At 37.0% G+C, this 25,259-nt stretch overlaps 1 protein-coding gene across 1 annotated transcript; it reads left to right on the plus strand.

Moving 5' to 3' along the window:
- The first annotated feature begins 2,878 nt into the window (after positions 1 to 2,878).
- On the plus strand, positions 2,879 to 25,253 carry LOC111562769 (progestin and adipoQ receptor family member 3-like). The gene is made up of 8 exons (XM_023261486.3): positions 2,879 to 3,043; positions 5,838 to 6,069; positions 6,611 to 6,773; positions 9,361 to 9,516; positions 14,274 to 14,471; positions 19,781 to 19,871; positions 20,504 to 20,661; positions 23,144 to 25,253. The coding sequence occupies exons 1-7, from the start codon at positions 2,983 to 2,985 to the stop codon at positions 20,644 to 20,646; spliced, it is 1,044 nt and encodes a 347-aa protein (XP_023117254.1). The 5' UTR covers positions 2,879 to 2,982; the 3' UTR covers positions 20,647 to 20,661; positions 23,144 to 25,253.
- Positions 25,254 to 25,259: the final 6 nt, after the last annotated feature.

The raw sequence follows: 25,259 nt of genomic DNA on the forward strand, positions 1-25,259 counted from the left end.
TCACAGTGAATCTAAGACTATGTTAAATACTGCTGTTTAAGACAAATATGACAAAATCAGCTTCTCCTTACCTGTAGTTTCTCCTTTATTGGCAAATAACAGCAAAAAGTACCCCAAAAATGATCAATACTTATAGAAATAATGAATAAACTACACAAAGAAACCATAATAAATTATATTTAGGCAGGTTTGTGTCAATAACATGGATCACAGTGAATCTAAGACTGTGTTGAAGGCTGCTGTTTATGACAAATATGGCAAAATTAGCTTCTTTGTACATCTAGTTTTACCTTTGTTGCCAAATAACGGCAAGAAATAAGCCCAAAAATGGCTGATACTTATAGAAATGATGCAAAAACTTCATAAAAACCCTATAATAAACTGTATTAAGGCAGATTTGCTTTGTTAAGCAGGGATCACAATGAAAGACAGCATCAGTGGCTGCTCCGTCTTAATTCCATTGAAATAATTTGGTTTTTATGGCCTCTGATTAACAGAAAAGCATGAAAACAAGAACAAATCCTGTTAAAAACTGCTTTATCTTTGCTTGGTTCTCTGTTGAAACGGCAGAAACCAGAGTGTAACAAGTGGGAAAATGGTTAATTTTTCCACAACTGATGAGTAATTCATGAAAAAGGAGGAATGTTGTGTATTTTTATCTGTATGTCATCGTATTCCTGCCTCTCTATCTGCAGTAAGTCCTTGCCAGCTCACAGAGTTAATTAATAAGCCGGGCAGCGACAGCAGCAGCAGGAGATTCTTATTGTTTGCCCTTGCATGCACCAGTTACTGTCTTAACTTGGCATGGCAGCTGACACTTTGCCAGAGTGGATGTGCTGAGAGGTGCATTAGAAGTGATAATGAAGAACACACTTCCACTCGAGAACGAGGCAATTAAAGCGGGGTGTAAACAGCAGAAGGAGGACTGAGTGTGACTTCCCTCCTCGGGGAATCCTCCAACATCCCTCACACCTGAGAGGCTCTCTCGCTCTGACAACGATTCCTGGTGACAGTTAGCGAGGGGAGGATGTAAAATGGTCACGCAGTGCAGCAGGACGACAGCCGGGAGGCTCCGAACAGCCTCGTTTAGCATGAAGCACACCTGCAGGTTAAACTACACACTGAAGTTTACATTTATCAGTCATGTGACCTCAGCACAAGCCTACAGGGACGGAGAAAAGACAACACTAACCTGTGGAATGTCACTGAAATGTCAAATTATTCCACCTTTTAATTTTATTTTCATTATTTCTGAGTTGAACGATTACATTTCTCCTCCTATGAACAAACAAAAACAAATACTTTAGAATAATTATATTGGAAATTCAGGCCCCAAATTAGAAGCTCAATGCGAGAAAAGGGAACATACCTGTGATCACTGACAGAAAAATTAGAAAATCTGTGATCATTAAAATAAAACTGAGTAAGAACTGATTTCCAATCAGCCTAACTGAACATATTCAGAACATTTGTTCAGGTGTTACAATACAATTCTTATTTTAAAAAATCTCATCCAATAATTTAGTTGAGAATAAATGTATTATTATTGTTATTATTAATAGAAATAGTAATTGTAGTAGTAGTATTGTTATACTACTGCTACTACTATTACTACTACTACTACTACTACTACTAATAATAATAATAATAACATTCTACCATTATTATTATTATTATTATTATTATTATTATTATTATTATTATTATTATTATTATTATTATTATTATTACTAGTAGTAGTAGTATCGGTATGCTATTATCACCACAAATAAAAATAATAATATGTATAATAATGAAAATAATAATTATTTTGTTATTATTATTATTATTATTATTATTATTATTATTATTATTATTATTATTATTATTATTATTATTATTATTATTATTATTATTATTATTATTATTGGTAGTTCTACTTGTAATAGTAATATTGTTACACTACTACTACCATGACTAATAATAATAATGATGATGGTAATAATTATTGTTATTATTATGATCATTAATATTATTATTCTTGTTATTATTATTATTATTATTATTATTATCATTATTATTGTTACTATAAGGTTCTAAGGATGTTGAAAACCAAAATAAATTTTTTGTCCAATATAATAACTTAGAAATCTTGAACTATGGAGAATATTGCTTAATATTTCATTAATCTTGCTATAACAGATTAAGTTGTTAAAAAAAATTCCCAGAGGGCAAAATAACAACTATTAGGATAAAGTTAGAAAAAACAGAAAACAGACGGAAAAACATTAATAAATATACATTAAATAATAAAAACGATAAATCCCTGTTTTGTCAATTATACAGAACTTTCAAAATAGCAACCATTGAACTCAAGCACTTTCCTGTGGACAAAATAAGATTTGATTTACAAATGTACCCAACAAGTTTCAATAAAACATTAAGAACCTGCAATATTGTGCATTATGTGAAATTACCTGAGCAATTTAAAAATCACAGCTAAGACATTACATGACAACATAAGAAAAAAATAAATATAGTTGACTAAATTAATACCCTACAATATTATAGGGTCTAACAAAATGCCTGAGTAATTTAGAATATTAATAATTGTTAAGACCTACCAAAATTGCACTTTTTTGCCATTATATTGAAAAATGCTGTGTGGCAATGTAGTGTTTTGATTTAGTTGCTGTGTTTGTGAAAGATTTTTTGGCTGTTAACATATCAATTGAACTCAAATAAGATAAATAGCAACTAAAAATATGTTCATCATGTAGTTGCACAATTAAACTGTAAATCGAGATTCAAGAACTTTTTTTTTTTTTGAGTTCTCAACAGGAATTTGCCTTGAGGGGCTTTGTTTTTACTCAGGCGGTGTCTGGCCAGACTGCTGGGGTCCTTGTACTGATGACGGAGACGCCGAAGATGTTGTAGCCGCAACTTGTTAACGTTTCGTCATTTTTTAAAGATATAGCTTTATAGATTAGCGTATGTTTACAGATGCGTAGCTCGTATTACAAACCGCAAAATGGCTCAAACTGCTCGTACACCAAACTGAAAGGTGAGTTTGTTTTTTTCTGGTATCGGCTCTAAACAAAGCTACATGTTAGCTAGCTCCGACTAGCCTGTTGAGCTAGTCGTAATTAGCCTCCAGTTGCCAGACCGCTTTAAAAACTCCACTATTTTAAGATTATCGTGCTTAACGACGCTAAAATCACCCAATAGGGCTAAACTTTAAATAGTTCCTAGTTTATTAGAGTCTTTAGGATTATTCGGCTTATTAAAATATTAAAAGAAACTTGCCGTGTTAGTGAAATAACAACGTTATAACCGGTAGCACAATGCTCGCCACCGGGTAACTACAGTGTAACGTTAGCTGTAAATCTAACCTTAACCAGCTGTATCCTGGTAGTGGACGTTTGGAAGTAGGATATTTTGTAGAAATTCAAACTTTATTGACTTTAAGAGTATAAATTTCGGTCTTGTGGCTTTTTAAAGGCGACGTTAGAGTTACATTTCAGAGAAATACACATCTGCTAGCGCGTAAGGTCGAAAATTACCAGATTACTGAACGGAGTTTGGTACTAGATTGTCTCTAAACAAGTAGGGCAGAACGGATCAGCTGGTGCTAATTAACAGGGTAACCTGAGATTATACGGTAGCTGCATCTTTAAAGCACTGAAGTAATGTTAGATAGGTCCTCTAGTTCCCCCTACATTAATTATAAGAGAGTCAGTTGATGTTTTTCAGTAAAGGTTTACCTACAGGGTCAGTTCTCAGCATCGGCCATCTCAACGTACTTCACGTTGTCAAGTCAAAACCTTGTAATGTTAAATTTGTAGAGAGAAACCCAACAAATCAAATGATTTCCTTTGAGAAATGCAAAGAAAAACCTCCCTTTTACCAGAAAGAAACCTCCAGTAGCAGATAGAAAACCGATAACTGAAGAATGAACTGGGGAATGTGATGGTTACTGCAGATCAGAAAACAAAACACAAACTACAAGAGAGCAAAGACACACATTTAATGACATGCAATAATGATATGTTATTGTTAACAGAGTGAAAGATAGAAAATGTACAGGGCAGAATGAGCCTTTAACAGCAAACTAAGTGATAGTTCAGGGTCACTAAAGCCAGACGTGACTAAAAGCTTTATAAGAAAAGAGAATTTTAAGCCTGATCTTAAAAATTAGAGACAATATCTGCTTTCAGGATCTAAACTGGGAGCTGGATTTGCAGGAGAAGAGCCTGTTAAGAGCCTCGCATGTACTTCTATAAACTCCAGAAGTGTTTTGGTTTTTTTGGGGGGGTAATGTGGTACTATGAAGTCTTTAAGATGAAACTAATGTACTGTTCACTCAAAACAAGCCTTTTTGGAACCCGCTGAGTGGTTCTCCTCAATTTTTGCTGCTTCCAACCTCCTCAACAGCATCAAATAATCCAAACACTGACTGCATAGGATTATTTAAACATTAGTGTTAAAACAAAAACAAAACTTAACCCCAATTCTTTCCTCTACAAGCGCTATAATGCAGTCTAAGCCTGCAATTAATAGTTATTTTTCTATTGGTTAATCTAGCAAGTCTTTGTTTTTATTTTTGAATAATGCAATGCCAAATTTTTGTAAGTTGTATTTTTATTATCTGATTAATCTGACAATTAATTGTGCAATTTATTTAGATGAAGCTTGTTCATTTAGAGCAGGGGTGTCAAACATGCGGCTCTTGGGCCAAAACCCGTCCCCCAGAGAGTCCAATCCGGCCTGCAGGACAACTTTGTAAAGTGTATAAATTACAGAGGTGAAAATAAATCCTTACTGTGAAAATATTCAAAGACACTGAACACTGTGTTTCAATCTGACTGAGTTTGGTTTGGTAGAACCTTATTGCAGATGCACTGAGACAACTTCTATGCATTTTTTACGTGTAAATTTTATACATTTACAAAGCAGGGGGACAACTTCACCTTTCCTTTATTAGTTCCCACTTTAGTTTGTTGGTGAGTCAGTTCAGGTGGTCAGGATTGCTACACAGATTTGGAAATAAATGTAAATTTAAAATCATTTCTAGATCTTGACAAGTTGTAAAATATTATATTGTTCAGTTCCAGATACCTGCGACTGAATGTTTAGTGCATTTGTAGACACACTGTGACAAACTGAGACATAATATTGTTGAAACTGCACTTACTTTTCTTTTAAAAATTCAGGTTGTTCATAACGTTTTGTAAAAAAAGATAGTTCATTAAATGTGAACATTTTCAGGATGTACTTTCTTGCACTAAAAGAAAGCAAAAAAATTTGGAGTTGTCGTTATTTACAGGTTTTTATGGTCTGATTTTACTGGTCCGGTCCACTGGAGATCAAATTGGGCTGAATGTGGCCCCTGAACTAAAATGAGTTTGACACCCTTGATTTAGAGATTTGTATGTGAGAGGAAGGATTTTAAATTCTATTCTGGATTTCATTGGGAACAAATGAAGAGAAGCTAACATCGGAGAAATATGTTGTTGTGGTGGTAGTAATTGTCTGAGCTTTGACTGCAGCATTTTTGGACCAACTGGAGTTTTTTCAGAGAGTTTTTAGGACATCCTGATAAAAAGCAATTGCAGTAGACCAGCCTAGAAGTAATAAATGCATGGACTAGTTATTTAGCATCACTTTGAGATAAAATGTTCCTAATTTTGTGTGAACTCACATCAATAAATATACAGTTTCAGTTGGTTGGCAGCTTGTTTTCTCACTCTGAACAGTAAAAACTCACCTGTTAGATTGAGCAAACTTCATATAACACTAATCAGCATTTAACTCCAGTTTTCATTGGATCTAATCTGGGTCTGACTTCTCGTTTCCAGCTTCATCTCAGACTAAACCAGCCTTCGCCGGCTCAGCGATGCCTCAGAAGCTCCAGAAGAACTCTCAGACCGCTCACTACATTGAACTGGGAGGCTATCAGTACTGGCCGGTGCTGGTTCCCCGAGGAATCAGACTGTACACCTACGAACAGGTCCCAGTGTTCCTGAGGGAGAACCCCTACATCACCGATGGATACCGAGCCTACCTGCCCTCCAGGCTTTGCATCAAGAGGTGAGCTGCAGTGATTTATTATGTTCAGGGACTTTAATAATATCCAGAAAAATAAAACTCAGGGACGTCATGAGCGCAGAGCCAACTGTAGAGCTTCACTTGAGGATTTTTGCATCTTTTGTGCAAAATGTTGATGATGATGTCGTCTCTCTCATTCTTTAATTCTCTAGTTTTTTGACTTTTAACTTTAACCCTCAATCTTGTTCTTTAAATTTAAAATTCAATTTCAAAAATCCTTGATTTTTTTTCCTGTGTTTGCATGTTTTAACTGTCAAAGCACTTTGTTAATGCTGTTTCTTAAGGGTACTATATAAATAAAGTTATTATTATATTATTAATTTCTCCGTGGCTGCTGTGAACTAATAGTTTTTCTGTTCTTGTTTAAAAAAAAAAAAAAAAAAAATACCCATAGATATGATATTCTTATATTTAACATCCAATAAAGCCATTTGATTGGATTCTTTTTGGTTCTGTGAAGCAACAGAAGTTAAAACTGCGCTGCTTTTTTCTTGCTAATCATTTAAATTTTTGTCCACTGCAGCCTCTTCATCCTGTCCAATGAGACGGTGAACATCTGGAGCCACCTGCTCGGCTTCCTGCTCTTCTTCTGCCTCGGCGTCTACAACATGGCGTCGGTGCTGCCGGCCGTCGGCGCCTCCAAAGAGGACTACGTCATCTACTCCATCGGGCTCTTCTGCTTCCAGGTACGGTGCTGAGTTTTCCTCTTTATGTTTACGTCTACGTACAATGTCAGCTTGGAGTTGGGATGTTAAACCTGTTGGCAGATGAACTGGCTGTGCTCGATGTTTTTGCGATTCCTTCTAAGCTTCGTCAGTCGCTTATTTTTCGCTGGATTGAATTCAAATTTATAGTGAATATCCGCAAAACCTTACAGATATTTTGCATCCAATCAGTTGTTCCAAAATGTTTTACAGTCATCAAATTAGTATCAATAATAATTCATAATCTCCACTATTTTTCTCTTAGTTGCAATCAAAGTTTGATCATCATGTCTAGAAGTTATTTGGTGGTGCACAGATTTTTCTAAATGTAGCTCCAGAGCTGAAAAATCCACTTTTTAATGGTTTGGTGAGTGACATAATCGCACACAGATGGAAAATCTTGACAAAAACTTGTACAATTAACTCCTAAATTAAACCTAACCAGTGGATTTAATAGTACAGTCAGAGGAAAAGTACAAAAAAAGCAATTTTCTGGAAGTAAAACAGCATCTTTTAATTTTTGAAAATATACATTTGCATTTAAAGTACAAAAAAAACTAATTTCTGCAAGTAAAATCACATCTTTTAATTTTTAAGAACAAACATTTGCATTAAATACTAACAGTCTCCCATAATAATGAAGTTTTAAGGAATTTAAAATAGCTTTTTCTTGGGCCGATTTTGTGTTACAGGGATCTATTTTCATCTCTAAAGCTGAATGTCATAAAATCTGTGGCGTTCAGTTTATATCGTACGACCAAATAGCTTGTAAATATTGACTAAATTATACTAATACTACACAAAATCTGAATTTTACTTGCCAAAAAGTGCAAATTGGTGGAGATATTAACTTGCCAAAGTGGCAGATTCTTCATCAAGTCATTAATGTGATGACTGTAACGCGTTTAGCAACAGCTGTTTAGTTGCAAACCATCCTCAGGGTTTTAAATTTTAAATCAACACAGTGACAAAAAAAGGTGATTATGACGCTAAAATAGGAATCACAGAAGTTATGAAATGCAGCTTAGAGGACCAAACTTTAAAATAATCATGAAAAAAAGCAGTATTTGGAGGAGATCTTTAGGATTTTGCAAGATTTCAGGAACTTTCTAGGAGTTTTAATGTGATTTTTTTGTAATAAAATCAAACAGAGTGTGAACAAATGAGATGTTTGTATTAATAAATGGCACAACATGTTGGACTGTTGTAAAAGACAAACACCTGCATGGTAACAATAAAACCTGGTGCCTCTCCTTAGTCAGCTGTTTACTACTACTTACATAATACCTGTCAGTATAGATAATAATCTGTGCAGTATTAATATTAATACTTCTGTCAATATTTCCACTCAGGAAAGAATCTATGCAACACCACTAACATGTACTTATATATAAATCCTGGTTTATATTGTTCATTTTTGTATTTTCGTATTACATTCCTTCAATGTTTGCACTGGCTTTGCTGCTCCAACAATGCAAACTTCCACACTGTGGGATTAATGAAGGCTTGTTTTATCACATCTTTATCTTATCTTGGCTTTATCTTATCTTGTCTTTATCGTATTTTATCTTTTCGTATTGTATCGTTATTGTATCTTGTCTTATTGTATGTTATCTTATCGTATCTTATCTTTATCGTATCTTTTTGTATCTTTATTATATTGTATCTTATCATATTGTATCTTATCATCCATCCATCCATCCATCCATCCATCCATTATCTATACACCGCTTAATCCTCACTAGGGTCGCGGGGGGAGCTGGAGTCTATCCCAGCTGACTCAGGTGAAGGCAGGGGACACCCTAGACAGGTCACCAGTCTGTCACAGGGCTACATACAGAGACAAACAATCACTCTCACATTCACACCTACGGGCAATTTAGAATGATCAATTAACCTCAGCATATTTTTGGACTGTGGGAGGAAGCCGGAGTACCCGGAGAAAACCCACGCATGCACAGGGAGAACATGCAAACTCCATGCAGAAAGATCCCGGGAAAGCCGGGACGTGAACCAGGGATCTTCTAGCTGCAAGGCGAAAGTGCTAACCACTACACCACTGTGCAGCCCGTATCTTCTCATATTTTATCGTATTTTTTCGTATCATTTCATGTCCTTAAAACACAGTATTAAACACTTTGTGCCTCTGAGAATCTGCACATTTCAGATTATTTAATTTATTTGAGAGTTACACATTTTACTTTTAACTATAAATATATATGAACAAAGCAGGAAATCATACATGGTCATGATTTGGGACAGTTTTCTAACAACTTGTTAAACTAATAAAAACACATTGCTACAGATGTTTAACATCTGTTTCTGTCCTCTTTACTTTTAGCCTCGTTCTTCTGAACTAAACTTATTTTATGTTCTGTTATGTGGTGATTTCAGATCAGCCAAACATGACTGCTACCTTAATCTGACATTTTATCCTAAATATTGGATTTTCTGGAGAATCCGAGACGACTGTAGTCTTCAGATCCAGTATAAAAGATTTCTGTCTGGTGTAAATACTGGGTTTTGTTTATTTTTTTATTTCCTGACTGTTTGTTTTGCTCCTCCTCAGCTGTGCATGCTCTGCTCGGTGGGTTACCACTTATTCTGCTGCCATCGCTCAGAGAAAACCAGCCGCCGCTGGATGGCGCTGGACTACGCCGGCGTTTCCATCGGCATCCTGGGCTGCTACGTCCCCGGAGTCTTCTACACCTTCTACTGCAACAACGTAAGCTCACGTTTCTGATTCATTCAAACATCCATGTTGACTGTTGTTTGTTTTAAAAAATGTTTTCTGCTACCATAATAATAATAATAATATCACAACCGTAGCATCCCTGGTTGTCGTACGGACCTTCAATATTTAATCCAGCTATTTTCATCATCGATTAATCCGTTTGATTTTTTTAAACAAATATAGAGAAAGAAAGTCTAAATTTTCTGATTTCAGTCTCCTAAAAATGATTATTTCCAGTTTATTTCCTCTTCTATGACAGTAAACTGTATATATTTGAGTTGTGGCCAAAACAAGATGTTTGAAGGCGTCATCTTGGGCTTTAAGAAGCACTTTTTTTTCACCATTTTTGACACTTAACCCCTCAGTTAATCAATAAACCAATCAATAGGTTAATCAACAGTTAAAATAAACCCATCTGCAATTGAGCCGTGTATCAAATAACAATTTCTAATGCTGAAAAATACTTCGAATGACAGAAAATGGAGCATGAAATACAAACATTTAAAAGGCTAACATTTAACTATAGTAGCTCACAATATAAATAAAAACAGGAGAATGAAGTTGAAATAAATATTTTAAATCGGGTATCAGGTTATGTTTCTTATTTTTGTAGAAAACAGTAACTTATCTCGTGGACACGGCAGAAAAAACAGCATTTGCAGAAAGATTTGTTTAAAAAAAATCAAAGAAAATGTCAGATTTAATTAAAGAAGACCAGCACTATAGCTGTTGATGTGACTTCACTGGGTCTAACTAGAGTGTCAGTGTTTATTTCTGCCAACATGTTTGCAAAAGTGAATGAACAGAAAAACTATTTGGCTCTAAATTCATAAACCAGGTCAAAGTTAAACAAATTATCCACTCATTTTGTCATCTTATTTTATAGCACCATGTCCCTTTCTGAAGCTGAATCCACAAAATTAGTTTTAAACCCTTAAAAAGTGCTAAATGTGAAAAGCTTTCAGACAGATTTTCTGACCTTCCTCAGTGGAATTAATCACTTTTGATATGGTTTAAACCTTCAGAAACAGCAGAACGGGACTTTTCTGATGAGCGTTACTTCGTACGGCAGCTATTTCCAAGCTTTAAATGACAAAGTTGAGGATTTAAAATTAATTTATTGCACTTAGATGCACATTATAATAAAAAACATGCTCATGAGTAGAGGTAGACCGATATATCGGCCGGACGATATTTTGGGCCGAAATGTGGACTTTTTTCAATATCGGCCATCGGCCGATATTTACAAATAAAAAGCCGATTTGTGATCAGGCACCCGTACGGGCAGCTGCCGCGACCACTTTTCCCTTAGAAGGACCCCCGGCACTCAGAGAGCGGAGCATGAGCAGAGTGAGTGAACCAGGAAACAACAAGCCTAACCCTAACCACTTTCAGGTTACTTTTTAATTGTATTTTTTGTAAACTTTAAGTATTTTTTTTATGTTATTGTACTTTTTCACTTTTTGTGTTCAATAAATGTTAGAGTTCTACTAGTGTATTTAATTTGTAATATATACATGTATATACTTTTAGTGTTTAAATTGCCTTTTGTATTCGATGTGCTTTTTAAAAAAAAAAAAAGGATATCGGCCTTAAAAATTGGCTTCTACAATCGGCTTTAGATATCGGCCGAAAATTTTTTTTGAAAATCGGTATCGGCATCGGCCTTTGAAAATCCCATATCGGTCGACCTCTACTCATGAGTGAGTGTCGCTGCATCGAGTATCACTGTAACGTTGGAGTAAAATCCTCCAAAATGTGTGTTTTTGAAGCTTTCAGGCACATTTTGTGGCCTTTCTTAGTAGAATAAATTGCAAAAGATGCATAAACTGGACTTTAATGATGAGAATTTGTGTATTTGTGAAGTTTTCAGACAGATTTTTAGGCCTTCCTCAGTGGAATAATTTGCAGAAAATGCATCAATTGGACTTTTATGATGATAATTTGTTTGTAGTAAAGTCAAAAACAGACTTTAAAAGACAAAATTAAGGATTTAAAATAAATTTACTGCACTTAGATGCACATTATAATAAAAATATGTTTGTGTATGAGTGTCGGTGCTTCGAATATCACTTTAACATTGATGTATAATCTTCCAAAAAATGTGTTTGTGAAGCTTTTGAACTCATTTTGGTTCCTTTCTTGGTGAAATAAATTGCAGAAATGGCAGAAACTGAACTTTAATTGAGGAGGATTTTAGTGTTGTGAAGTCAAAAATAGACGTTAAATGACAAAATTATGGATTTAAAGTGAATTTACAGCACTTAGATGCACATTATAATAAAAATATGCTCATGAGTGAGTGTCGATGCATCGAATATCACTGTAATGTTGAAGTAAATGTGTTTGTGAAGCTTTCAGACAGATTTTGTGGCCTTTTTAGGTGGAATAAATTGCAGAAACAACAGAAACATGACTTTAATGATGAGAATTGGCTTGTAGGGAAGTCAAAAATAGACTTTAAATGATGAAATTAAGGATTTAAAGTGCATTTACTGCACAATATAACAAAAATCTGCTTGTGTGTGAGTGTTGGTGCATCGAGCATCACTGTAACATCGAAGTAAATGTGTGTTTTGGAACTTTTCAGAGAGATTTTGTGGCCTTTCTTGGTTGAATGAATACAGAAACAGCACAAAATGGACTTTTGTGATGAGAATTTCTTTGTAGTAAAGTCAGAAAATTGACTTTAAATGTCAAAAATAAGGATTTAAAGTGAAATTACTGCACATTACAATAAAAATATGCTCATGTGAGAGCGTTAATGCATCGAGCATCACTGTAACGTCGAAGTAAAATCCTCCCCGGAGACTTTCTAGCTCCACATCTCGGCCTGAGAGGCATTAATTGAATAAAGCTGAAGTGGAGCCCACAGTTCTGCCTTCTCCTGATTGACTCATTGTTCCCGGTGAATAAGCAACACGACACCTTCGCCGCTTGGAACGCCGCCTCCGATGACACAAGCCAGTTTCAGTTCCTTATTCCAGCCGCCCACCACCGAGCTCCTTCCACTCTCCCTCTCTTTCTGTATATATTTATTTATTTCTCTAACTCCTGAAGTGTTTGGCTGCGTCTCCTTCTCCACCGCTTGCTTTTTCCCCCACGCATATTGGAAGCGTTGGGTTATTTTGCCCCCAGAACGCAGCTGAAATCTGCTCCAGCCCAAACCAGATGGCTGCGTTCACGGAGCGGTCCGTCACTCCTGTTCCCCACCATATGACGTTTGAGAGTCCGGGATTCGTATCTCAGGCGAAGAAGGGGGCCCCTTCCGTCCCTTTGCCAAGACTGGGGCTCTGCTTCTGGGCGGCTGCACTCCATGGCAAGCCAAGTCCCCAAAGAAAAACAGATTTTTATATTTAGCCAGTCAAACTCTCCTCGTCTAGAGCGCGTCTCGGAGATGTGGCAGATTTGGAGAGGAGAAGTGAGCTTTTAAAACATTTTTTTTTCCCTTTTTGGCTGCAGCAGAGCGAGGCCTTGTTCCTGGTGCAAATTTATTCACTGTGAAATTCGGCAGGACTCGCCGCATGAGGACGTGTGACTGGACGGAGGCCTGCATCCGCACAAAAAAAACGGACAGAAGGGACCGAGACGAGGCTGTCCAGACTTTACACAGTTACTTATAGAAGTGGAAATATCAAGTACAGAGCCGGGGACAGGTTAGCTGTAGATCCCGGCAAGTGGGAGACTCGTTTCTAACAGCTACGATTAGCAGGGAATAAAGCCAGGAATTAAATACAGACTGCTGCAGCACAAGATCAGACAACCTAAAGTGTTTAAATAGTCAAACTTTACTTGTCTCGTCCAAAACCTAAAAATAATGCATCTTGTGATAATTAATTTTCTGTCACATTTGAGCACTAAAGCAGCTGAAATCAAGATTAACTCTGGTGTAAATGCATTTAGAAACACAACCTGGACATAAATCCTCCCAGAATCGACCTGTTAACAGGGTTTTAAACACACTTTAGTGATTTTAGGGATGTTTCTACACTGAAATATTTGCACACTCACATTTTTACTCACTGTTGGCTCATTTTTTACTGAAATATAAAGTCCTGTACTTCCTATGGAAACAAAACAACCATGAATAGAAGTACAAAGAAACTTAAAAAAATGTAATTTCTTAGTTTCTTTTAGCTTTCTAAAATAACTTGTCCAAAGTGATATACGAACTGACTAAAAATCTGTCTGAAGTACCAAAAAAATGTCAAAAATGACTTTAAACAAGCTAAAAATGACTCAAGATGAGTTCAATATGAGTCTCTACGGACAATTTGGGTTATTTTGGACAATTTTTAGTCCAGTTTTGAGTCTGCTCATCAGTAGAAAGATGTTTCTCCATGCTGAATGTATCTCCAACAACCTGCTCCTCTGTTCACTGTTTCTGAGCCATGCTGCATTTATTTTATTCATCCTGTAGCTTTGATTTACCTCTCAGTCTCTCATCTCATCTCCGTTTTGTGTCTCGTTTTTGCTGTTTTGTTTGATTTTTTTCGACTGAACATGTTGGAATAGAGATGTAGTGGAAGGTGTTAAATTAATTCATGAATCTTAAAAATGATTTTTCAAGAAACATTCGTCGACCTACTGATGTTCTGTTTGTTCCATACAGCTGCATGTGTGTCTGGTTGTTGTTTATGTGCATATTTGACCAGACAGATGTTAGCATCAAGCCTCAGATACCTACAAATGTTTCTATCCGACCTCTAAAGTGCTCTAACCTGACTGAAACCTTCCTCTCCCTGCAGTACTGGCGGCAGGTCTACCTGGTGACGGTCCTCGCCATGATCCTGGCCGTCTTCTTCGCCCAGATCCACCCCCATTACCTCAGCAAACAGTGGAAGCAGCTGCGCTCGCTCATCTTCTGCTCGGTGGCCGGATATGGCCTCGTTCCCACCGTCCACTGGATCTGCATCACCGGAGGCTTCTCCTCTGAGCTCGTACAGGTCGGTACCAGCATGTTCGCTCATTTAGAAGCTTTTTCTGAGGGTTTAGATTCCAGATGAGCTGCTTTGACTTTCAGTGTTTGAAGTGGATCGTTTTGAAGGAATAGTTTAAACCAGGGATGTCAAACTCATTTTAGTTCAGGGGCAACATTCAGCTAATTTGATCTCAAGTGATCAGTAAAATCAGAGCATCATAACCTATAAATAACCACAACTCCAATTTTTGCTTAGTTTTAGTGCAAAAAAGTACATTCTGACAATGTCCATTTTTAAGGAATTATCTTTTTACAAAACATCATGAACAACTTGAAATGTCTTAAACATAAATTCAATTTCAGCAACCTTATGCCTCAGTTTGTCATTTACACATTACAACTTCCAGATCACAGAGCATCTACAAAGGAACACAACATTTAGTCACAGCTATCTAGAACTGAATGATATAGTATTTTACTTTAAAAAAGCCAAAAAAACAACAAAAACAAGGCAAAATATTACAAAAATGAGACACAAAATGACAAAAAATGAGACAGATGACACAAAACAAAACAGAAACGAGACAAAAAGTAGACGAGGTACAAAGCGACAAAAAAATGGACAAACAAGACATATAAAGGCGAGAAACAAAACGACAAAAGCGATACACAAACAATGAGTATAGCAATGACAAAAATAAAAAAAAGACAAAAAACAATAAAAAATAGACGATAAACAAGGTGTTTTGATGTGATCAACATGTAGCTGCTAAATGGCATCGAGTTCTCAAGTTCTCATCATTTTCAGTTTCCAAAAACCAACAAATTCCAAACTTATGGCTTCTTTTACATTCAAGAGTTTTTATTTGTCAAAATCCTCATACAGGGGTCCGTTTCACGAAGCAGGTTTAGTGAAAACTCTGAGTTTGTTACCCTGAAATGAGGGAAACTCAGAGTTTTCCGTTTCACAAAGGGAGGTAACTGAAACCAGAGATAGAGGGGTAACTAACCTGTTTCACAAAGAGGGGTAACTTAAACCAGAGACAGAGGGGTAACTCTAGCCTGTTTCACAAAGAGGGGTAACTTAAACCAGAGACAGAGGGGTAACTCTAGCCTGTTTCACAAAGAGGGGTAACTTAAACCAGAGATAGAGGGGTAACTCTAGCCTGTTTCACAAAGAGGGGTAACTTAAACCAGAGACAGAGGGGTAACTCTAGCCTGTTTCACAAAGAGGGGTAACTTAAACCAGAGACAGAGGGGTAACTCTAGCCTGTTTCACAAAGAGGGTAACTTAAACCAGAGACAGAGGGGTAACTCTAGCCTGTTTCACAAAGAGGGGTAACTTAAACCAGAGATAGAGGGGTAACTCTAGCCTGTTTCACAAAGAGGGTAACTTAAACCAGAGACAGAGGGGTAACTCTAGCCTGTTTCACAAAGAGGGGTAACTTAAACCAGAGATAGAGGGGTAACTCTAGCCTGTTTCACAAAGAGGGGTAACTTAAACCAGAGATAGAGGGGTAACTCTAGCCTGTTTCACAAAGAGGGGTAACTTAAACCAGAGACAGAGGGGTAACTCTAACCTGTTTCACAAAGAGGGGTAACTTAAACCAGAGATAGAGGGGTAACTCTAGCCTGTTTCACAAAGAGGGGTAACTTAAACCAGAGACAGAGGGGTAACTCTAACCTGTTTCACAAAGAGGGGTAACTTAAACCAGAGATAGAGGGGTAACTCTAGCCTGTTTCACAAAGAGGGGTAACTTAAACCAGAGATAGAGGGGTAACTCTAGCCTGTTTCACAAAGAGGGGTAACTTAAACCAGAGACAGAGGGGTAACTCTAGCCTGTTTCACAAAGAGGGGTAACTTAAACCAGAGACAGAGGGGTAACTCTAGCCTGTTTCACAAAGAGGGGTAACTTAAACCAGAGACAGAGGGGTAACTCTAGCCTGTTTCACAAAGAGGGTAACTTAAACCAGAGACAGAGGGGTAACTCTAGCCTGTTTCACAAAGAGGGGTAACTTAAACCAGAGACAGAGGGGTAACTCTAGCCTGTTTCACAAAGAGGGGTAACTTAAACCAGAGACAGAGGGGTAACTCTAGCCTGTTTCACAAAGAGGGGTAACTTAAACCAGAGGCAGAGGGGTAACTCTAGCCTGTTTCACAAAGAGGGGTAACTTAAACCAGAGACAGAGGGGTAACTCTAGCCTGTTTCACAAAGAGGGGTAACTTAAACCAGAGATAGAGGGGTAACTCTAACCTGTTTCACAAAGAGGGGTAACTTAAACCAGAGATAGAGGGGTAACTCTAACCTGTTTCACAAAGAGGGGTAACTTAAACCAGAGACAGAGGGGTAACTCTAGCCTGTTTCACAAAGAGGGGTAACTTAAACCAGAGACAGAGGGGTAACTCTAACCTGTTTCACAAAGAGGGGTAACTTAAACCAGAGATAGAGGGGTAACTCTAACCTGTTTCACAAAGAGGGGTAACTTAAACCAGAGACAGAGGGGTAACTCTAACCTGTTTCACAAAGAGGGGTAACTTAAACCAGAGACAGAGGGGTAACTCTAACCTGTTTCACAAAGAGGGGTAACTTAAACCAGAGACAGAGGGGTAACTCTAGCCTGTTTCACAAAGAGGGGTAACTTAAACCAGAGATAGAGGGGTAACTCTAACCTGTTTCACAAAGAGGGGTAACTTAAACCAGAGATAGAGGGGTAACTCTAACCTGTTTCACAAAGAGGGGTAACTTAAACCAGAGACAGAGGGGTAACTCTAACCTGTTTCACAAAGAGGGGTAACTTAAACCAGAGACAGAGGGGTAACTCTAGCCTGTTTCACAAAGAGGGGTAACTTAAACCAGAGACAGAGGGGTAACTCTAACCTGTTTCACAAAGAGGGGTAACTTAAACCAGAGATAGAGGGGTAACTCTAACCTGTTTCACAAAGAGGGGTAACTTAAACCAGAGACAGAGGGGTAACTCTAACCTGTTTCACAAAGAGGGGTAACTTAAACCAGAGACAGAGGGGTAACTCTAACCTGTTTCACAAAGAGGGGTAACTTAAACCAGAGACAGAGGGGTAACTCTAGCCTGTTTCACAAAGAGGGGTAACTTAAACCAGAGATAGAGGGGTAACTCTAACCTGTTTCACAAAGAGGGGTAACTTAAACCAGAGATAGAGGGGTAACTCTAGCCTGTTTCACAAAGAGGGGTAACTTAAACCAGAGATAGAGGGGTAACTCTAACCTGTTTCACAAAGAGGGGTAACTTAAACCAGAGATAGAGGGGTAACTCTAACCTGTTTCACAAAGAGGGGTAAGTTAAACCAGAGATAGAGGGGTAACTCTAACCTGATTCACAAAGAGGGGTAACTTAACCCAGAGATAGAGGGGTAACTCTAACCTGTTTCACAAAGAGGGGTAACTTAAACCAGAGATAGAGGGGTAACTCTAACCTGTTTCACAAAGAGGGGTAACTTAAACCAGAGATAGAGGGGTAACTCTAACCTGTTTCACAAAGAGGGGTAACTTAAACCAGAGATAGAGGGGTAACTCTAACCTGTTTCACAAAGAGGGGTAACTTAAACCAGAGATAGAGGGGTAACTCTAACCTGTTTCACAAAGAGGGGTAACTTAAACCAGAGATAGAGGGGTAACTCTAACCTGTTTCACAAAGAGGGGTAACTTAAACTCTCGGTCAGTTACCGTAGTAACAGACTCTATGACTCTAACCTGGTTGGGACCAGGTTTTACTCAGTAAACCTCGAGTTTCTCTCTGTCTCCGCCCTCTTTCAGCCACACGCCATTTCATTTCCTCATTCATTCATTCATTCATTCAGTCATCAGGCGAGTTTTGGCGAAGTCTTGTTCTGCCGTCTGTCCAAATGTCCTTTCATTAACGATCCAGTGGATGAAGGAGCAGCATTACTGCACAGAGAATTAAATATTCGTCAGGAGATTGTTATCAGACCGCGCATAGATGTTCTTACATTTCTGGACAAGTATCTTTTAGAGCGGTACTGTTTCACGTCACAGTCCATAATCTACATCCAACCTAATCCATCCTTACATTTACAACATTACCAACCACAGTCATGCTCTCACATCCCAGCAGATGTTGTGTGTTGTGCTGCGGTTCTTTGCAAATGGACGTTTTTTAATATAATGTAGGAGATGCAGAGCACTTCAGTAAGACAACTGTATGCAGGACGGTCAGAAAAGTGTGTCTGGATCTGAAACGACTTTTACCATCTTTGTGGTTTTCCCTGGACATAAACCTGTCAGAGCCATCAAGGAGGAGTTCCACAGGATTGCAGATGAATGATGCAGAGATCTATTAAATTCATTTTAAATCATATTCTGTTAATGACATTGTGCTGCAACCTCAGACTGTGATTAGTCATTTTAATTTCTTTTAGGATTTCTGGGAGTGCTTTTATATTTCATCTTCAGCTGCTGCCACATGCGCTTCTCCCCTGCAGGATTGCACCTAAATGAATGAACTTAATAGTCTACTATTCAAACAGTTTTCCTATAATATTATTGTGATTTAAACTTCCGCATTGACAGGGCAGCAATGTTCTCCCACACCGTCTCCCTCTCTTTTGCAGCTGCAGGTGTTGCACTTCTTTCTAAAAACGTGTTCAAACTCGCTATATAAGCGCATTAAGATTTCCAATTCAAACGGTGTAGTCCTCCGCTTCCCCGTTGCCATGGTGACTCGTCGAATCGGCGCTCCATTGATACTGGCTTTTCAGAGTTGTGGTGCACGCGCTTAACTCCGGGTGAAACTACTCCGAGTTGATTTAACCAACTCAAATCAGCTGTTGTGGAACCGAAAACTCAGAGTTTTCTATCTCAGAGTAGATCAACTCAGAGTTCAGGCTTAAACTCAGAGTTTGTTGAACCTGCTTCGTGAAACAGAGCCCAGGATGACAAACCTTTAAAAAACAACAATTGAAAATTAGAACAAAGTCACAGTGTCATAAATAATAAGGGTAGAGATCTTATTGCTAATGCTAAAGTTGCCTACAATCTAAAGAACAGAGGCGCATTTTGTACTAAAGAGTCAAAAATCTGGATATTAATGAACTAAAGAGTCAAAAACCTGGATATTAATAAACTAATATCCAGGCAGGAAAAGTATTTCTGCCTTAATATGCATTTACTGACTTGCTATTCTTTCTTTCTTATCCTAATATTTCGCTGAAACATGTTTCTCTAATAACTCATATAACTTGAGATACAAGTGATTGTTTCAGGCTGATGTTTCGCTGATTTCTGCAGCTGCTGATCATTTCATCCATGTATTGATTAATTAAATCTTCTTCCCCTCCAGGCGTTTGTTCCTCGAGTTCTGGGGATGTACTTCATCGCAGCTTTAGCTCTCATTTTCTACGTCTCAAAAGTCCCTGAACGCTACTTCCCAGGTGAGACCTGCTTTAATTATTTATATTTGTTATTATTTTATTGTTTGTGGTTGATTTTTATGTGAATGTTCTTAAAGAAAATATTAGAAGTTTTACTGATATATATGGAATCACTTTAGATATTTTTAGGATTTTTTGGAAGATTTTTGCTCATTTTTTGAAAATATTTACAAGAATTTTCTTGCCAAATTTGGGGGATTTTTTTTTTTTTTTTTTAAATAAAACTTTCAAGGGAAACTTTTAAGGAATTATTGGAATTTTCTTCCTGAAGGTTTTGCAAATTTTCAGAAATTTGGGGAATTTTTTTGCTGAATTTTTGGATTTTTTTCAGACAAGGAAACAATATTTTTTGGTGCCGATAAATGAACACAACAGGAGGGTTAATCTGAGTAAGCAAAGGAACTGAAATATTTTTAAGTACATGTAGGGAGTAAAAAATACTATATTTGCCCCTAAATTGTTCTGAAGTGTAATACTTGTTCAATGGAAAAGATAAATATTATAATAATACCCAAAAACATGCTGGAAAAGCTTCTTTTCCATTAAAATCTCTGTACCTGTGAGCACCACCAGTATTTATTGTGTTAATGTGAGTAATTTTCAGCCAGGTGAATTTCTTGTTTCTGCTGCAGGTCAGCTGAACTACCTGGGCTCCAGCCACCAGGTGTGGCATCTTCTGCTGGTCCTCATGTTCTACTGGTGGCACCAGACGTCAGGATTCCTCATGGCCTACAGACACAGTCAGCCCTGTCCTGAAGCTCCACAGCACTCCTAGAATCTGTAGGCACCTGTAAGTATCACTGTACTGCAAAGCTACGAAACTCTCTCTGAATATCACAGTCTGTCTGAGTGGAGCTGAAGAATATCTGCAGGGTTCATTTATTTGTTCCTGAGGCTACGTCCACACGAACACATTATAGCATCGTTTTTACCCAGTTTTATGATAAATTAGGCTGGATGCTCTAAAAAAAAAAAAGTAGTAGAAGTCGTGTTTTCTGCTCTGTTAATACACAAAATATCATTGGTACTCATGTATCAAACTCATTTTAGTTCAGGGGCCACATACTGTCCAATTTCATCTCCAGTGAGCCGAACCAGTAAAATCACAGCATAGAAACCGATGAATAACCACGACTCCAAATTTTCCTTTGTTTTAGTGCAAAAAAAAAATCGCATTTAAGGAATTATCTTTTTACAAAACATTATGAACAACCTGAAATTTCTTAAGAAAAATAAATTCAGTTTCAATGTTATGCCTCAGTTTATCATTTCCACATTACAACTTCCAGATCACAGTGTGGCTACAGAGGAACACAACATTTAGTCATCTGGGACTGAACCATAGAGGATTTTTACTGTATGATCAAAACAATAAAAGTCAGACAAAAAAAACAAGACAAAATATTACAAAAACGAGACATAAAATGACAAAAGCGACAAACAAAATGACAAAAACGCGACAAATGACACAAAACAAAAAAATTGACAAAAAAGTTACAAAGTGACAAAAAATAGAGCGAGATCAAATAAGCACAAAATGACAAAAACAATGAATAAAGCAAAACGCAAAATGACAAAAATAAGAGAAAAAACACAAGCGATACAAAAAGGAAACACAAAACGACAAGAACACCACAGAAGTCAGACAAAAACAAGACAAAGTATTACAACAATGAGACACAAAATGACAAAAGAACAATGAACAGTCTAATATTGTAGTTCATAACAACTTGTCATGGTCTAGAAATTATTCTAAATTTAAATTTATCATTTTGCAAATTTACAATCTGCAGTTAATGTCTTCTCTATGATTTTTACACTTTACAAAGTCGTTCCCCGGGCCGGATTGGACCCTCTGGAGGGCCGCTTTTGGCCCGCGGGCCGCTTGTTTGTCACCCCTGATGTAGAGAGTCTTAACATAAATGTAGCACGAGTTCTAATAAAAGAGAACTTTTCACTCCATTTTCTGCAGGATTTATGTGGACGCTCTACATAAAGTCATGTTTTCTGCATCACTAAATTATCTTAAGTTATGATACTGTGCTGTAAAGCATCATTTCTGCTACATTTATTTATAAAATCCACAGTTCTCCAGCATAAAATGGACCAGAAGCTATGTTTTGCAGCACAGTAGCAGTTTATGTAGAGACGCTTTACATAAAGATAGTAAAAATGATGTTTTAATAAAACTTGTGCTCCGTTTTATGCCATAGTAGTGAGGATGTGCTACATAAATGTAGTAGGAGTTGTGTTCTCTGCTCCATTTATGCACAAAATATCATTTCCACTCTGTTTATGTTATGAGAGTCTTAATATAAATGTAATAAAACAACTTTTCATTCCGTTTTCTGTAGGATTTGTGTGGATGATCTACATAAACGTAGCAGAAGTCATGTTTTCTGCATCACTAAATTTCTCTAAATTATGCTACTGCGATGTAAAACATAATTTCTACTACATATATGTATAAAATCCACAGTTCTACAGCATAAAATGAAGCAGAAATTAGGTTTTACAGAACAGTAGCACAGTTAACGTAGAGACACTTTACATAAACATAGTAAAAGTTCTGTTTTAATATAACGAGGTTCATTTTCTTCATAAACAGAGCAGAAAATATAACTTGTACTACGTTTATATAGAGTCTCTACATAAACTAAGCTACTGTTCTGCAAAACATAACTTCTGCTATATTTATGTTGCACATCTGCATTATTCTGGCATAAAACGGACACTTCTGGACCCCATTTCAGTTCAGAAACTCAGATTATTTCTGAGTTTAAACAATAGATGAGGACATTAGTGTGAAGGCAGCTTCAGACATCAGGCTCTGAGCAGCTGTTAAAAAGATTGTAAATGTGAAAAGTAGTAGAAGTTTGGAGACGTTTTCTGTCTCAGCTGTAAATGTGTTTATGAAACGAGCAGCAAAAATTCTTTGATATAAAAGTTTGTAGTTTTTCTGTTCTGTTGAGTTTCTTCAGGTACTTCAACCAACACCAGCTGAATCATATTGGAGTTATTAAATGTTGAACTGCTAATTTTACTTAATATTTGCTCTTCTTATTTGCATTATGAGCAAACTAGACACAATTACTTTGTCAAAAGAAGCTAAATGTTAACAGAAATAAATCTAAAGTTCTTTACAGAAGCTGTACAAGTTGCAAAATTTAGAAATGATCTGATCTAAGAAGCAAGACGTGTTAAAGTTTGTTATCCAGACTCATGTAGGATCATGAAATCTCTTTATTTTTAACCTGTCTCTCCTCCTTTAGGTCGACTGCAGCATTTTCGAGCTCGGCGGAGAAATCAAGGACAAACTTTAAGTTCATCTGATGTCCCAGATGGACGTTTTCTTCCCTGATGAGGATGAAACCGACACTAGAGGTGACGAATGAATATTTAGGATAAAACAGGACCTTTTAAAGTGTTAGTAGGAAAACTTTCACCAACAACGAAGCTTCGAATTTACAGAAAAACTGTAGAAACTGCAGTCAGAGCTGCAAGACTCCGACTATCAGGGCTGGTTGGGTTCTTTAGTCTTGTAGCATTTCTGGTCTTTTTTATGAATCTTTCTGTAAGTGCCTGTATAAAAAACATGTAGCTGTAGTTAACTTGTACAGTTTGGCCTCTAGGATTAAACTTTTCAGCTGTTTAACTTATTTTTACAGCCAGTGTTTTGTATATTCTCCCCCTTCAATCTATTTTGAATGTAGTTCAACTTTAAAAAGACTAAATTGGGCCTTAAAGCTTCCATCAGTAATGATACAAAACGTCCTGAAAAGGTAAAATTTAGTGTTTAAAGTGGATGTGAGTAAACAGATTTAACTCCACTTTAATCATTTCTGATGGATTCAGAATCAGGTTATTGGATCCTCATGGTGAATCTTCGAGGTTCATCGTAACGAAAACAAGCAAAAAAAACAACCAAAGACAGTCGTGGAACCCAGTTTTCTACATTTAGGTTTTCTGTTTTGTCATTTTCTGCTGAGCGACGTGAACAAAAGACGCTTTTAGTCCCAGTTTGGTGAAACGTACTCAAATCTAGTGCAGGAACTATAAAAACTTCATGTATTTAAACCAGGGTTGGGCAACAAAAACAGCTTCTGAAGTAAATATGAAGAAAATTTTATTCTGCTGATCAGTTCCAGAACTAATTTCACTCGTTCTAGTTTCAGATAAACCATATCTTACTTTTCTTTATGTCTCCTGATGCATTTGTCTTAATAAATCACGATTTAATTAGCAGATAAACAGTAAAAAAAATGTGTGTTTATCTCGTAATAATCACCGTAATTTAGCAAAAGCTGCTATGAAACGCTTTGGACTGTCGTTACAAGTAGAAAACATGAAACTGTGGCCGCTACATTTGCTTATTCTAGCCGCTAACATTTATCAATGCTATGTTGCATTTAAAAATGTGAAGATTGTAGGAAGATATCGTAATCGCATGACAGAAATCTCGACTGTCACGACACAGATTTTCAGTATTTATTCTGCTTTTTGAGGCTCGTGGACGATTAAAGCCTCTATAGAACACTTTCTGCAGTCGAACTTGTTGAAAAACACATTAAAATGTATGACATCAAGCATTTCTGTATCTTGCAGGGTTTCAAACTAACTTTTTCCACTGTTAGCACTGATTAAGTTGCCCCTTAGCGTTGTATTAATTCACATACTTTGCCCTGATGACTTCAGACTCGAAATTTTCTAAATATTTTAATCAGAAACTATATGATTTTCCCCTCAGATTGTGTTATATTAGTGCTGTAAACTGTCCACAGGCTTAACTGATTTACTGATGTCCAAATGTCTCACGTCTTTTACTTTCAAATTACTTCAAAAACAGCAAAATAAGACTTTTTGTTGAGGGATTTTACTGGAACTGATGAGCAGAATGATTAGAAACCAACCATATCCAGCTCTAGTGAATGTTTTTGCTGCTTCGTCTGTGTTCAAACTGACCTTTCCTGTAAATCAGAGCTGCACATCTAAGTGTTCATGACTGTTTCTATTATCTGTTACTGACCGACAGCACTCATTGTTTCTGAACTTTAGATTGTTTTAAGGCACCGATTCCTAATCACAGATTTCTGACTACATCTTTTACTTTATTACAGAAAATCCATTGAAAAACAATCAACTTTATCTAGAAGTGGGTTTTTGAAAGGTCCACTGCACTGGTTGAAACATTTTGTGCAGTTCTGATCACTTTAACTACCAGTGTTTGATACTTCTGTTGCTGAATTAGATAAAACTACACCAGACTTTGGAGACTCTTCTGTCTGTAAACTCAGTGTTTTTAGCTCGTTTAGGGTCATGTGCAATGTTCAAGGGTCGTTGTTTTAATAGTTTACCTGTGTAGATTCTCAGTCGGACAGGTTTTAATGA

The sequence above is a fragment of the Amphiprion ocellaris genome, unplaced genomic scaffold, assembly GCF_022539595.1.
Source record: "Amphiprion ocellaris isolate individual 3 ecotype Okinawa unplaced genomic scaffold, ASM2253959v1 Aocel_unscaffolded249, whole genome shotgun sequence".
Classification (NCBI taxonomy): Eukaryota; Metazoa; Chordata; class Actinopteri; family Pomacentridae; genus Amphiprion; species Amphiprion ocellaris.

Excerpts from the sequence above, each read along its gene's own strand:
- LOC111562769 (XM_023261486.3), top strand. The coding sequence starts at position 2,983 with ATGCGTAGCTCGTATTACAAACCGCAAAATGGCTCAAACTGCTCGTAC. Across the intron at positions 9,517-14,273 it reads ACACCTTCTACTGCAACAAC|TACTGGCGGCAGGTCTACCT; the intron begins GTAAGCTCACGT and ends CTCTCCCTGCAG. Across the intron at positions 14,472-19,780 it reads TCTCCTCTGAGCTCGTACAG|GCGTTTGTTCCTCGAGTTCT; the intron begins GTCGGTACCAGC and ends CTTCCCCTCCAG.